The 16,354-nt window shown below is 34.4% G+C and overlaps 1 protein-coding gene across 2 annotated transcripts in view; it reads left to right on the plus strand.

The window, feature by feature from the left end:
* The window catches only part of NRK (Nik related kinase), a 127,757-nt gene extending 112,282 nt beyond the window's left edge, over positions 1–15,475 (plus strand). The window contains exons 25-29 of one of the 2 annotated variants that reach the window (XM_075999093.1): positions 1,573–1,715; positions 2,005–2,154; positions 6,822–6,981; positions 10,322–10,461; positions 12,367–15,475. In XM_075999093.1, the coding sequence (XP_075855208.1) occupies positions 1,573–1,715; positions 2,005–2,154; positions 6,822–6,981; positions 10,322–10,461; positions 12,367–12,462 (689 nt within the window). In that variant the 3' untranslated portion in view covers positions 12,463–15,475. The remainder of the gene's footprint in view (positions 1–1,572; positions 1,716–2,004; positions 2,155–6,821; positions 6,982–10,321; positions 10,462–12,366) is intronic. The other variant, XM_012787207.3, reaches the window with a different exon arrangement.
* The last annotated feature ends 879 nt before the right edge of the window (positions 15,476–16,354 follow it).

The following is a 16,354-nucleotide window of genomic DNA, read 5'->3' on the forward strand; positions in this document are numbered from 1 at the left end:
ATTGTAAACTGAACACTATTTTGGAATACAGATGCAGAGGTATATACCATTCTTCTACAATTAATGTAATTTGAATATACCATGTCAATAATTATCATTTAGCCCTTTTCTAGACACTTCACAGGCACCACAGCAAGGGAGAATGTGAGGGAAATCCCTGACCCCTCCCCTACAGGACCTCCCCACCAGCTTCTCACTTCCAATTCCTGTAGTCAACATGAAGACCTTCTCTTCTAGAGCTCAAACCCAGGCTTTGGGTTCCACCCACAATGCCCTGAAGCTCAGAAAGTCCTTGTTCTCTCTTAGTGGGGGGTGGAGAGCAGAGGGAAGGTAAGAAAAGGTGTGACAAAGGTAGAAGAGTTAAGGCTCCTGGAAGAAGGAAGAGGGAAGAAAAAGCCTTTGCTCCAGTCACCATGGCTACAATAGGTGAGGGTGGGAAGGAACTGGGTGGGTCTATATTCCTTCCAAGCTGGAACTCTAAACACATTTCTTTCTAGAGTTATTGCAAGGCGTGGTGGTTAGGCTCACAAAGTATTCTTTCCACCTTTATTATGGTTTAACTGAACTTCTATGGATCAGCCACTGAAGGTAACCATTTAGTATCCCAAACAATTAAGCTGCTGATGATTTTTTAAAATCACATCTCATAAAGTGGGGACTGTTTTTATTTAATATAGAGTAACTTCTTTATAATACTTTAGAATTCCACTTAAATTGAATTATTTTGTATTTACTCCATAGTAACGAGGGCTGATTAATAAACTGGGAGCATTCTCTCAAGTCCAGTAGCTCCTAATCTGGGATATACATCAGAATCAGCTGAGCATTTGTTAACAGTTTAGATCTCAGACCCAACCCCAGGCTGAATTAGTAGGTCTGGAGTGGGGCCTTGGAATCTATATTTTTAGCAAATGTTTCAGGTGATATTGAATTGGTTGGTCCATGGATAAGTTTTTACAAAGCACCGATAGGGACACATCCTGATCAAAGCCAGCAAGGTATTCATTCATGAAATACTTTTGTATCTTGGGTCAGGATCTGTTTACATGGCATATTTTGTAGGCCAAAACATCACATGTATGCAATAAAGGTGGGATAATTCTTACAACTGTCTTTCCATGTCTATTTGCAAAATAACTGTGTTCTTTTATAAATAGCACAGACTACTACATATACAGTCTGGGTCTGCCCTGACACAAATTACATCACTTATCTGATCTCCCTAAATTGGGTCCTGGGTCAGCTGTCAGTATTTGGATATGGGTTTATTCTTGGGTGTCTGCTGATTGGTCAGCGCTGCCTGGTATGGAGCTGGAAAGCAAAGAGATAAGTACCAACATTCTGTCTAGCCTGATACACAGTTCATGGTCCAAGTCCTCACTCCAGTTCTTGAATCCCACTTCACGACTGCAATATGGTGAATCCTGTGATGCTCAGTCCGCTACCATGACCGGATCTTGGCAGTGAATCCTGTTTGTCCCTTTGTTTCCTTGGACTAGAAACCATAGGAGCCTAGAGTACACCTAGTCTATGGTAGGTTAACATGTCTGGCCCTTTTCATTCCCTACCAAGTATGCATTGATCAGTCAGCAGACTCCGAAGGAGACTACATGTCCTATGAAGCCTATATACGAATACTGGCAAAAATACAGGCAGCTGATCCAGCGAACCGGTTTAAGAGACCAGATGAGCTCCTTCATTTGCTGAAGCTCAAGGCAAGGAACTTAAAGACAGCAAACTGAGTGCAGGGCTCTTATGATCATAGCCAATTTGACCTTTGAAGGGAAACTCAATATTTACAACCTGAATATAATTATTTCTTTGTTGTAGTAATGGACCTAAGAAAAGTTGTAATACATAGGTCTCTAAATACAATATGCCATTAAAAAAAAAAAATCCGCCTGGGTTTTGGAAGTCTGGAAATCTGGCAAAAGAATGGGGGATTTTGCCTTAGTTAGAATGTCATTTCTGGCCTTTTGGCCGTATTTGGTTTTATATTCACAGGTGTTTCCAACACTTGGTCATAAGCCAGTGACAGTTGACCTGTCTGTTGGCTCTGAAAAAAGACTAAAGATTTTCTTCAGCTCAGCAGATGGATATCACATCATCGATGCAGAATCTGAGGTTATGTCTGATGTGACCCTGCCGAATAACGTAAGATAATACCTTCAGATCCCTAGAAATGATTGTATGCCACTATCTGAATATTTCCAACTGTCGAAACTGAGAGGTTTAGATATATGATTAGCAATATCTATACTGGAACTGAGACCTAAAAGGTAAGTATAGAGTGCCAGAAAGTGATTTTGCATAAACAAATATCACTGACGATTTCTTAGTCCAGACAGTTGAATCTATTTGGCAGATAGATTTTGTCTGGAACAGTGTTGTTTCTTTCTTTCTTTCTTTCTTTCTTTCTTTCTTTCTTTCTTTCTTTCTTTCTTTCTTTCTTTCTTTCTTTCTTTCTTTCTTTCTTTCTTTTCTTTCTTTCTTTCTTTCTTTCTTTTTCTTTCTTTCTTTCTTTCTTTCTTTCTTTCTTTCTTTCTTTCTTTCTTTCTTTCTTTCTTTCTTTCTTTTCTTTCTTTCTTTCTTTCTTTCTTTCTTTCCAGGATATTATAGGGGTACAAACATTTTGGTTACATGTAATGCTGTTTGCCCTGCCCAAGCCAGGGCTACAAGTGTGTCCCTCCCCCATACAGTGTGCTCCGCTTCCATTAGTTGTGAATTTACCCCGCCACCCCATCCCTACTAGCACCCAGTGAGTATTACTACCACGTGAACAATTTAGTGTTGGTAAGTTAGTACCAATTTGATGGCGAGTACATGTGGTACATGTTTTTCCTTCCCCGTGTTACCTCATTTCATAGGATGGGCCCAATCTCTATCCAGGAGGTGCTAGTTCACCATTGTTTTTTATAGTTGAGTAGTACTCCATGGTATACATATACATTTTATTAATCCACTCATGTATTGATGGGCACTTGGGTTGTTTCCACATTTTTGCAATTGTAAATTGTGCTGCTGTAAACATTGCAGATGTCATTATTATAGAATATCTTTTTTTCCTTTGGCTAGATGCCTAGTAGTGGGATTGCTGGATCAAATGGTATTTCTATCATTAGCTCTTTGAAGTATCTCCAAGTACTTTCCGTAGGGGTTGTACTAATTTGCAGTCCTACCAGCAGTGTAAGAGTGTTCCAATCTCTCCACATCCATGCCAGCATTTGTTGTTTTGGGACTTTTTGATAAGGGCCATTCTCACTGGATTTAGGTGATATCTCATTATAGTTTTGATTTGCATTTCTCTAATCATTAGAGATGCTGAGCATTTTTTTTATATTTGCTGGCCATTAGTCTGTCTTCTTTTAAAAGTTTCTCTTCGTGTCCTTTGCCCATTTATTGATGGAGTTGTTTGATTTTTTCTTGTTGATTTTCTTAAGTTCTATATAGATTCTTATTATCAGCTCTTTATCAGATGTGTAGAAAACAAATATTTTCTCCCATTCTGTAGGTTGTCTATTCACTCTAATGACAGTTTCCTTGGCTGTGCAGAAGCTTTTTAATTTGATCAGGTCCCATTTCTTTATTTTTGTTGCTGCTGTGATTGTTTTGGTGGTCTTCTTCATAAATTCTTTGCCTAGGCCGATGTCTAAAACAGTCTTCCCAACATTTTCTTCCAGAATTCTTAAGGTTTCATGCCTTAGGTTTAAGTCTGTGTTATCCATTGTGAGTTGATTTTTGTGAGAGGTGAGAGGAGGGGATCTAGTTTCAATCTTCTGCATGTGGATATCCAGTTTTGCCAACACCACTTATTGAATAGAAATTCTTTTCCCCAGTGTATATTTTTGTCCTCTTCGTCAAAGATTAGATGACAATATGAGGATGGTTTTATATCTGGGATCTCTATCCTATTCTAAAGGTCTATATCTCTGTTTTTGTGCCAATCCTATGCTGTTTTGGTTACTATAGCCTTGTAGTAAAGCTTGAAGTCTGGCAGACTGATGCCTTCCAATTTGTTCTTTTTGCTTACAAGACTTTGTCTCCAAAAAAAAAAAAAGACTGCTTTGGCTATACAAGGCCTTCTCTGGTTCCATACAAAGCATAGAATTATTTTCTCTAAATCTGTAAAGAATGGTTGTGGTTTTTTGATAGGGATTGTGTTAATTCTGTAGATCACTTTAGGTAGCATGAACATTTTAACAATATTGATTCTACCAATCCATGAACATTGCAGGGTGTTTTTTGTTTTGTTTTTGATGAATATAGTTTACATTTAAAATCTGGACTTCTTTTGACAAACCAGAAAACCTGACAATATCAGGCCATTATCTACTGGAACTGATGCATGCCTGCCTCCTTTTAGATGGGATATGTGTGCTACATTCTCTATTCATCTTTATGCACTTATAATAACAAGCCCTATGAGGTATTTGAATTTGTAGTCCTTGCTTTAGTTCTTCTGCACCCCATAATGCATTAACAGATTTTTAAAAAATACAACATCAGTATTGCAGAATTATTTTTGTATCTTCTTTCTTTATTGTATCACTTTAACTGTGACATACAGAAAATAATAGTAAAATATTCTCTTATTATAACAATTATAGTTCGAATTTCTGATAAAAGGATTCACCATTTTAAAAGCAAATGTACCTCTACTCTTAACTCTTAAATAATTATATATATTGAAAATATACCATAGCATCTAAAATATGGATAGTGACAAAAATACTATACACACCATTTCTATAAAGAGCTCCAATATAACATCCCCCTAATACACACACACAACCATACAAAATTTAATTCTACTATGTCTAAAATTTGATGGTAGAAATGATGTCTATCGTATTGAAAATTATATTTAAAAGGAAGGCCTGAGCCAGCCGTCCTCTGCTTTACCCTTTTTAAATCCCCAATTTGTATACAACCAAAATGTATCAGTTTTGCATTATATAAAAAGTCTGGGAGAAAACTTTTAGGTACTTTTAAATCACTGTAGTTGTGTGATATTTTGAACAGCTTTTAGAATTATCTTATACTTCTCTAACAAATTACATAAACCAATTATCAGGATGTCAGTGGAAACATTTTTTTAAGTCTTTTGGTCATGTTAACAATCATTAGCTGATCATCCAGTTGTTGCCCATGATTGTATAGAAGTCACTCTGTTAATAATATAGAAAATACTGAACTAATCCCAGCCAAAGCCGCTTAGATATGAGGTTAAGTTAATGTTGATACAAGTATTGTATTACTCTTCAGTTAGATTGTCTTCCATAGCTTCCTGCATCTTTATTTTAGTACTGTATCAGATAGCCTTTATTTAGAATCTAGTGTAATATTGAATATTGCAGCATTGGTCCAAGTTTATACTTATTTGAAAAGCCATTCAAGAAGGTTGAACCTTGTGTTCCACTTGACTAATAAGCAAGGAAAATTATTTCCTTTTGAAGCAATCCATTAATTACACTGGAAGCGAGAATGAGAGATGAGTTTTAATCATTTTCTGGCCTAATTAGGATACCTTGTGTATACATTCAAAAATAGTTTTAGCTAAATGCTCCTGTGTCTTGACCCATTAAAAGAAAGAGGACTGCTATATCAGGGAGGGGAGGGTGTCTTCTGAAACAGAATGTACTAAAAATACTATTTTTCCAAGAGTGATAGATTACAAAAGCTGTAATACTACAACAGAACTATGTGTGCTAAAGAATATCTGGTTACTTCAGGAATCATCTGAGAAGCAAGAGAATTACCTCGGAAGCTGTCTGGATTTGTAGCCATTCAGTTTTATTCTAAACAGATTTTACTGAGACAACCTTCTGTCTTGCAATTTCTTTTACACTCTTTCTTCATCTCTTTTCTGATTCAATTGCTCATGCAAGTTCCCAGGGAACGCATTAAAATTGCTTTTCGCCTCTGGATCCCCATTTTAGTTTTAAGGATTGTTGTTGCTGAGACATGGCCTCAAGCACTTGGCCTGAGTACGCTGGGTTTGGCAAGTATAGTTTCTGACCTTTTTTTTATAACGTGCTAATTTGGAGAAACAGTAGAAGAAAACAAAAATTCTTCATTTCTCAGGGAAATACTGTTGATGTGACAATATCTGTAGTTTAAACACATTTTGTCACATTATTTTATGTATCATGAAATGTAGAAATGCTTAGGTATTTCTTAGTATTTCATATTATGTCATCTAATACATCTCTGCATATGTGTGTTAAATATATTTTTAAATTATATTAATTGGATAAGTAATCCTACCTTTTCTGCAAAGGGGAGATGACTGTTATATTTCAAGTTATGAAGAATATTATAAAGCTACTCCTTGTAAGGATTTTAAGCTCAAGCTATCTCTAGATTAATTTTCCATTTCTGATTTGAATGAATTGGCTGATAACCAAGGATTGTGTATTTGCTACTTGGTCTGCACATTCAGTACTGAAGTATTTGTTAATGTGCTGAAATGAATCTTAAATTCAAGTCTGTAACATGTACTGTTTCTTCTATCACTCTCCATAATACTTTTGAAATTTCAAGAAATTCCTCTGTGTTGGAAATATATCTCTGCCTTTTTTTTTAAACAAGACTTTTCCCTAAATATAAAAGAGAACATTAAATAGATATGACTTGATGACATAAGGGAAGCAGCTCTTTGCAAGTGTTGGATAGCATGCTTATTAATTTGGAAATAGAGGTTTCTCTTCCTCCTTCTGCTTTGAACCTCTTTTGGTCTTTATTGCTCAGTCAAGCTGCTTTGATTAAAGTAGTAGTGATAAAATGTTGGACATGTAAGTCTTCATGAAACATAATTCCAGCCCCTGGAAATCATTATACCACAGAATATCATCATTTTACCTGATTGCTTGGGAATTGGTGTGATGCTTTCCTTCAATGCCGAAGCCCTCTCAGTGGAAGAAAATGAACAACTCTTTAAGAAGATCCTTGAAGTGTGGAGAGACATACCATCTTCCCTAGGTATGTACAAAATTTCTTAGTCCTTCATATGATCCCAGGGAAACTTTTCAAGGGTAAAAAATGTGTCCTAAGAAAGGGTTTCCTGAATTATTTATTACATTTTCTCAAGACACATAGGATGAATTTGGGGTCCTGCATATTTATTCCCCTAGTAAATTGATTCCTGTGTTTGTCGTATGTTTAATGAATTCATGAGAGGACTACAAAGAGACTCATTTTGGTTGTCTGACTTGTTTATTTGCAATATTATATAATTGAAACAGGAGCTAATTCCTTTCCATAATAATCTGTAATTTTGTTTTAACTCCCTTTACCTGCAGACTTTACACAGATGTTGAAAATGCTTCTTTTCACCACATTGATTTTGGAGGTTGACCTTTATCTTAGGAGACTGCCAAATAGTTGTAAAAGAGAGCAAAATATTTCTATTTTGTGTAGTCAATAGTTTTCTGTTTAGTGAGTGATATTCCTGTGAAGAATCAAATCATTTAGAGAAGAGATAGGTATGACTGACTGGGATGCCTATTCGGTACCACCCAGTTGGCAGCAAAGAAAACTGCATTTTCATCTTCATCAGACTGGGACATTTTTTTTTCTTCCTATTCAATGCAGAACTCCTGAGCTAGGAAATCCAAATAATTTGAGATTCTTATGTATTTTTCTGAAGCTTGGTGACTACAGGGGTAATTCTAGGTAGGGAACAGAATGCATATGAAAAGTAAAAATATTAGAGAGAGTAGAATGATTAGATGGAGGACAGCTATTTCTGAAAGAAGGAGAAGTTTAATGGAGTAAATAAAGGAGAAAGGCAGCAGTGTGTGTGTGTGTGTGTGTGTGTGTGTCTGTCTGTCTGTCTGTCTATGTAGAGTGAGAGGAAGGTGGTCTGTTAAGAGAGAAGCCAGAAGCCTCTGAAATCTTTATAAGATGACTAAATATGATCCTCATGTGGCTTTAAGGACCAGTTTGAAAGAACTGCTTTTTAATGAACATTTTTTTATATGGTATGATGGCATTTTGCACTGCATCTGCAGAATCCTTTCTTTTTTGCATACATAGTCAGTGTTAAGGATTGTCCTGAAAACCTGCTCCAATTTCTACAAACAGGTAAGAACTCACAGAGGGTTTAAAACCATTTTAAGTGACAGAAGGTAAATGCATACCATATAATTGACAGATCTGGGGCAAAAGAAAGTAAAAATAATGAATCATATTCTAGCCTTTATTGTAGTACTTTTGTGATCGATATGTTAATCAGAAATGAGAATAAGGAAATTCAGTTCAAATTGGAAACTGAACAAACCGCTATATTTATGCCACTAAACAATCATAAGAGTCAAAGGGATCTTGAAAAGTCATCTGGTACAGCTCTTGTTGTTAGGCAGGACAACTGAACTAAAACAGAAAGCTATTTTAAGTTGCTAGAATTTGAAAAACATCTATAATTAAAATAAATTATACCACTATAAGAACATGATATTTTAGTTTGTACATTAAGGATATTTTGAGAATATACTAAAGACTATAGTATAACACTGATATTAAGAAAATCGATTACTCTCTTTTTCTGTCTAAAAACAACTGCTTTGTTATTTAAAACTAATCCAGAGGTAGATTTCTCCAATCTAAGATTTTATATTTCCTGGAGCTATAATAAATGTGTTCAAGAATAAGATCAGTGCTCTGAATTTCCAAAAAAATATAGAGAGATTTAACAATCACAGCTAGTATTACTAAGTGTTCCCATTTCCAAATCATTGGGTCCCATCTCAGAAAGCAAGCTAACTTAGTAGCCAGGTTAAGTGGGAGATGTATGTGTTTAAGGACTAAGGTGGAAATTATGTGATGCCATATGAGCCGTACTTGGACTCAGCAATTACCTTTGGTTTAAGTTTAGAAGTTTTTGCTCTATGTGGTTATTGACAAAAATGCCATTTTTAATGAATAGTCACATAGGTGAAAAAATTTAAATCCAGATAGACTAAGTCTGTTACTTATTCACATCTCTCAGGCCACTGGTGTTCCTTATTTCCCTTATATCTGGGATGCTTTTAATTCTAGTCTGAAATTGGACTTACAAAGTCTTCTAGAACAGTTGTTTTTCTGAGTCAAAATATGATTGTCATTTAATTACAATTTTGATGTCAGTTTCATACACATAAATATTTTGATTTGTAGTGTAAAAGGAAGCAGGAGATAAATGATTGGTAAGTTTTGGTTGAGGGATTGAAAATGGCTCACACTATGCCTATGAAAAGTCACTTTTATAAATGTTTAATAATTTATTCATGAGTCCTTTTATGCATATTTAATGTATAAATATACAGGCCAGGTAAATTTTGGTTTAAACAAAGGCATCCTAGAACTCTTAAGATAAGGAAAAATTTTAAAAACCTTTCTTATAATTATATCAAAGCAGAATTTATTCTCTTTATAATAAAAAAAATAAAAAGTCAAAGTAACTATTTAAATTCTGATTTGAATCACATTAATATGGGAATAAAATTGCCTTTGTTGTTTTCTAGACTACTTCACCTCAAGTTAAAATCTTGATGTTATTTTAAATATCAGAATTTGTTCATTTATAGAATGTTTCTCCCTAAAGTACATAAAGAATATCAACTTGAAAGTTAAATGTTTAATGGTAATGATGCTCCGTGTGTCAGAAATTACCTTACAGCACCAGTCCTCTGTCTGGCTATTTACATAATTAGGTTTAAGGAAATTATTGTCATAAGCTATATTGCCACTAGGTATTATAAAACAGGGCCCAAAAAGTTAAAGTCTTAATAAAAATTTCCTAAGTCTTAACAGTATCAAATTAGCTTTAGTTCTGCTTATAACATGGTAGTTTGTTAAATTGCGTTAGGGTTGCTACAGTCATTGTTTGAGCAAGTCGTTTTTTAATAGTTTTGATTTTTAAGAGTTAGGTTTCTATGTATGTCACTGAAGCACAAATATAAACCCTTATTAGGAACACTGTACCTCACCTAGACTATAAAATAAAGAATGGCTCTGAGTAGATTTGAGTTTTTATAAACAGGGGAGAATTAACCCTTAGCTTTTTCTGTGGTCTTAGAGAATTATAAATACAAGAATTAATTGAGATCTTATAACTCAGTGTTGGTCACATGAACCCTTTAAATAGCTGGTTTGAGCACCACTCCTGAGCAGCAAAATGGCCAGATAACTGACTATAGAAGGGGAAAAAAGGATGTGTTAACCTGAACTGTAATAATGAGCCTCTTAATAATGAAAAATAATGACATGTTGACTATGGTTATAATTTTCTATGACTATTGGAAAGATTTTGTTTTTCTGATTTTTTTTATTTGTATTGTAGCTTTAGAGTGTACACAGCGAACCACAGGATGGGGCCAGAAGGCCATTGAAGTGCGCTCATTGCAATCCAGGGTTCTGGAAAGTGAGCTGAAACGCAGGTCAATTAAGAAGCTGAGATTCCTGTGTACCCGTGGCGACAAGGTATAGCTCATACTCTCCAGTTAGAGCAAAAGTAAAGTAACTATTGAAAATTGACTAACTAAAGAAATGTATGTCCTTTTCCTTCTGGCCATAAATATATTTGTGTTATATCTTTCAAGTTGGCATATTGTTGATAAAAACAATTTTACATTTTGCAGTAGAAACATTGATTTGATAAATGATGAAGTTTGATTTCAAAAAAAAAAAAAACCCAAAAACCCCATTTTGGAAAAAATGTAAAAATTCCAGTTATGTCTTAGGCAAAGCTTAGCTGTTATTTTGTTTAGTGCAAAATCCTTTATTTTCTTAGATCTATAGTCTCTTTTATGTTCATACTAAAATGATATTTTTAAACAAAATGCTTGAGCAAACCTTCCTTTCATCGCTTTCAGTGTGATTCAATAACATAAGGAAAAAGTACTCAGTTTGCTGAGCACCTAATTAAATGTAGACCTTTTGTTAGGTACTTTAATAGCTATCTCAACTTATCTTCATGAAATGGGTATTATGATGTTCATTTTGCAGAAAAGAAAAATAAAATCAAGATTTGGAAATTATTTGTGTGATTCGATCACACAATTTTACCAATAAAAATAGTTTAGATGAAAAATTTCATTGTATAAAGTCATTACCATTCCTACATATTATGAAAAATAAAAAAAAATAGTGCGAAGAAATGATCCTAATAAGATTAGGAAAAAATCGTGTTTAGAAGAGACTGCAGAGGGTTCAAATTAATATTAGAATAGTCAGAGTAAAGCCCCATATGTACATCAAGGAAAGGTGCCGATTTGCAATGTAAGAGATGCAATAGCAAGAACCTGTGTTTGAGGGAAGATAGACCGAGGATGCAGTCCTGGCTCTGCCACCTAAGTTTGAGAACCTGAAAGTTTAATTGATCTTTTTGACCCTTATTCCCTTCATTTCCAAAATGGGAATATTAATAACTGCTTTGGGAACAGTCATGAAAATGAGTGATACTGTGTCTAAATATCTCACAGATGGCCTGACACATAAAATGTGTTAAGTCAAAGGTAGCTACCATATCTTATCATCATCATTATTGTTATGTCCAACCCTCCCAAGTATAACTGTTGTGGATGTCAAAAGACTCAGTCCTAACAACGAGGGTTCCTTGATATTAATATTTATGCCCATGTTCTGTTCTGAGTTTTCTTATGGCACAGCTTATATTCACACAATGTGTCCCTCTCATTTTATCAACCTATTGATGCCAGTCCATTTCCCCGAAATGGAAAATTGCACAAGTGGATGTTAAGTGCTCTCACCACAAAAATGATAACTATTTGAAGTAATGGCATTTGTCAATTAGCTAGATTTAACCATTCCTCAATGTGTATAGACTTCAAAACATCATATTGTAGACCATAAATTAACTACAATGTTATCTATCAATTTTTAAAATTTTAAAGAAAATTTTTTTAAATAATGAAAAAAGGAAAGAAAATCGCACCAAGTAGAAAATTTCAGTGGCTTCTTAAACACAAGCAGCAATGAGAAACAACATCTAAATAATTTGTTTCCTTATATTTAAAGAAAAGCCAACTTGAGTAAAAATAGATTATTGTTTTAAAAAGCAAAGAATCATTAACCCAAAACTAAAAACTTCAGCAGATGAATGCCATTTACAAAAAATCCCTAATTTTATTTAAATTGTAAAAATTACTACTATGTAGACTACGGTAAAAGGTTATTTTTAAATGTATAATTTAAACTCCAAACTAATCTAAACTTTTATCTTTTAATCTGAAGAAAATCTGTTCCAAAAAAAAGTATGGCTTAATATTTTAATTAGCATATGCAGATAAATTGAAATTACAGTTATATCAAATATTTGGTTACAATGTCTTAAATATCTGATAGCGTCTTTCTTTCTTTTTAAAGCTGTTCTTCACTTCTATCCTGCGCAATCGCCACAGCCGGGTTTACTTCATGACCCTTGGAAAACTTGAAGAGCTCCAAAGCAGCGATGGTGTTTAAAAGCTTCCTATGATTTGTTGCAATATTTACTAACTTCAAACGTATGCAATTTGCATCTTCAGATTTCTGAGATTAAATGAGCATTCAGTTTTCTTTTTAGTGAAAAATTAAATCAGAAACTTAACTTTTAATGTAGCACAGAATAGTTTAATGAGAAATGCAGCTTTATATATAAAATTAACTATAGCAAGCTCTATGTACTGCAATGGTGTACAATGTCTTTTGCACAAACTTTGTAACTTTTGTTACTGTGAATTCAAACAGTGCTCTTTGGACAGTTTGGACAGTATCTGTATTCACATTTTACAACATGGAGTAAAGAATCCTGTTATGAATTAGATTATAAGCAGCTTTAAAAAGAATTGGCCCTGGGTAGGATTTTTCTGAAAAAGAAAAGCATTGACAAACCATATGTGATTTTTCTAAAGTCATATAAGGAACCAAAGGTTAGATCATGAAACAAAAATCTTAAGGACTGTGTTATAACCCAGACTAAGGTTGAACAACCTGCATGCCCAGAGAAAACTATAGTAATAAAGAGGAAAATGGAAAATGCCACCCATTTTCCTCACCTGCATCATGACAGTTAAGTTCACAGTTAAAGACCAGTTGTGTTCTTTTCACCCCAAGTTAAGCTGGTTTTCTCCCAATAAGAAGAAAGGAAGAAAGCCTCAAATGTTTGGTTTTCCTCAGAACCCCCAAAGATGTGCAATAGCTGTTTTTATAAACCACCAAATAATACACTTGCAAGCCTGAATACAGGACTGAACTCCTATATACATGTACTGTAGAATTAATTCATTTTTTAATACTTTAAAGTAGGCGTCAAATTCTACCCCCATGAGAAGATTGGTTGATTTATCAAAATTATTATCTGGCCAACATTGTTACCATCAAAAAACATTAAATATTTGCCCAATCCCAGATTAAACTATATAAAAATTTCCCTTCAGTTATTAAACAAAAACAATAACACAAATGCAAAAACTTTGCTAATACCTATGTTTTTCATGTTTCTAGTTTTGTAAAATCAGAAATTAAAAATGTTTCAGTGGTGTAGGTGCTTAATGTTATAGATGAAAAAAAGGAAAAGATTTTCAAAACATATAGCTTGTATCATTTCTCTATGTCTGCAAAATTAAAGTAGTGAAAGTCATTCTAGTCCATCACCCAAATATCTTTATAGACGCCAAAGATAGGTGATGTTTGGTCACCTATGGTAACTGCTACCTGGTAAAAAGCATAATTTCTGCATATCCATCCTCAATACCATGGTTAGTTCTGGGGCAATAGAGAAGCAACAGAACTACCACAAAGTATACCTCAATATAATTCCTCTAGTTCTGCTTCTAAAATCTGGAGACAGTACTAGTGGGATAATCATTTTCAAACTACCTGGTTAACCAAAATACAAAAGCAGCTGACTATGTGTGATTTCATGATAGCACACATTATTTCTTGGCACTCGGTGCCAGAAATGAAGATTTGGATTTTCCTAACAACTTATATCAAGAGTGTAGTAGCTCAGTAATGAGAATTTAGGAGAACCTGAATCCACGAATTAAAGACATAAATGTGATTTGCATTTCTGTTACTGTGACACAATAATGTGATCCTAAAACTGGCTTATCATTGAGTGTTTACAACTCAAATGACTTTTTAAATACCGTAGTTTAAAAAGAAAAACTTTTATGTCAAATTATTTCCTTAGAAGTAGTCTTCATTATTATAAATTTGTACACCAAAAGGCCATGGGGAACTTTGTGCAAGTACCTCATCGCTGAGCAAATGGAGCTTGCTATGTTTGAATTTCAGAAAATTTTCTCATTTAAGTAGTGTGTAGAATCAAGTCTTTTAAGAATTCATTTTTTTCTTCGTATTTACTCAAAGTTAAGCTTAAAATAAGTTTTATCTTAAAATCATATTTTTAAAGCAGTAAGACAGTAAACTATTTTAGCAAATCAACTCCCATTGTGTTCTGTGGCAGTTAATCCAGTAAACATAGGTAACAGTGAACTGAATTTACAAAGAGATCCCAAAGTAACCACACAAGAGAGATTGTAAATGTGTAACTGAGCTTTAAATGATAGGTGTTAATAAAGAAAGGAAGCTGAGCACATATCAAGAAGGGAGATTGAAATGTTGGGTAGCCAAATAGAAAGGACTGAAAATATTTAAAGTGGTTCATAGGCAACGAATATTTCCAATTTAGTTATAAATCCATCAGGAATCTTTTACATCTTTTGCCAACTGAAACAAGAAAGTTAAAGGGACAAATGAAATTTCATAGTCAGTGCACTTTGTAATAGACAAAAGAAATTGTGTCTACACTTCACGTAAAGCAGCAGTGCCTGGATGCCCCAGCCCATCACACAAGTGTGGAGGGGGATTTCTGACTAGCCAGTTTCCCTATCCCTGTGATTGGAAGCATGAAAGTTCTGGCAGGTCGTGAGCAGCACTAGGGACAGAGTATCGCTTTATTTTGGTGTAATTTAGTTGTTTCACCAAAGCCCTTGTCCAAAATAAAAAGGCATTGTTGGAAGTATTTGAAAATTAGAAAATGATGGATGAAAAGGGCTGATAAGAAAATTTCTGAGTGGTTACATCAGTTGAAGTAAGGTAAGATCCTCAGAGGAAATAGTAAGAAGGGGTGATCATTAAGATAGTAAAACAAGCAAAGCAAAATCACACATGCACTCTCACACATATATCATTAGAATGCATACATTTTAATGTTTTCAGTGCTGTTAGTTTCTAGATAAGTTAATCAGTAAGTGTTATCTGCCAGGATTCATTTAGTTGAGACAGTATCCATTAAACTAGGAATAATGCCACATGAATTTAATGGGATCTTTTAAGTACTCTTTAATGTGTTTCAAGAAATTTGCCTACTTAAATCAATTTGTATTCAATCTGTATTCTAGAAAATATTGAAATAATCTTTAAGACTGCTAATTGTTTTATCAGAAAATCTGCAACGAATCATTATTCCACCTCTCAAAATAAAATTTTAAAAAATCTGTAGTTGATGTCATTATTGAAATATACTTGCCTAATGCCTTTGAATTACGTCTCATTTGAGGACTATTGATTTCTTTAAAGTATGTAGTAATGTACTGATTGGAATATGTTAGGGCTTCTGCTTATCATTACATTAGGAATTCTGGCCAAAGAGCGATATATTAATCCAATTAAAGAAAAACTTTCTGGCTACAGTGGTGAAATTAGAAACTGATTAATTTTCCTCTAAGTATATGGGATTTTACACATAGGCACAGACTCACACAGTTTGGGTAAAACCCAAGCAAGATTTAATTCTGCCCTCCCTCCTATCCCACCCCAGTATCTTCAAGTCCAGGGGGGAGGAAAGAGGAGGAACCCTATCCACAGAGAGAAGTAAATATTTCTAGTCTCTTACATTTAAGAAATAGTTTAGTGCAGGCTGATGGTGGAAAATGGAAGATGGAGTAATCATGGCAGGTTGTGAAGAAAGCTGAGTCCTTCCTTTGAGACCAGGAGTACAGTACTTCCCTCAGCAGGTTTCCAGCCATGAAGTATTAGAGGCATGCACATCCTGTTATATTGGGACATATTCAAAGGCCAAATTCAAAATGTTTCATTACAATCAAAAATTGATTCATCTGATTTTATTATAGGGCCCAATGACTTCAACTACCTTAAGCAACATTGTTGTGAGCCAAGGAGTACAAGTATCATCACAAATTGGAATTCGTTTGGGCAAAGTGAGGCACCCAAGGCTGAGAAAAAGTTTTATCCTGGGGACCCTTTACCAAAGCATGGGGACAGGGTTGGTCATGAGTAGGAGTCATTAGTCATTAGCTATTAATAACTTTATCACTCACAATGGGAAGAGTGGGGTTTACAGACTTCA

The sequence above is a fragment of the Microcebus murinus genome, chromosome X (genome assembly GCF_040939455.1).
Source record: "Microcebus murinus isolate Inina chromosome X, M.murinus_Inina_mat1.0, whole genome shotgun sequence".
Taxonomy (NCBI): Eukaryota; Metazoa; Chordata; class Mammalia; order Primates; family Cheirogaleidae; genus Microcebus; species Microcebus murinus.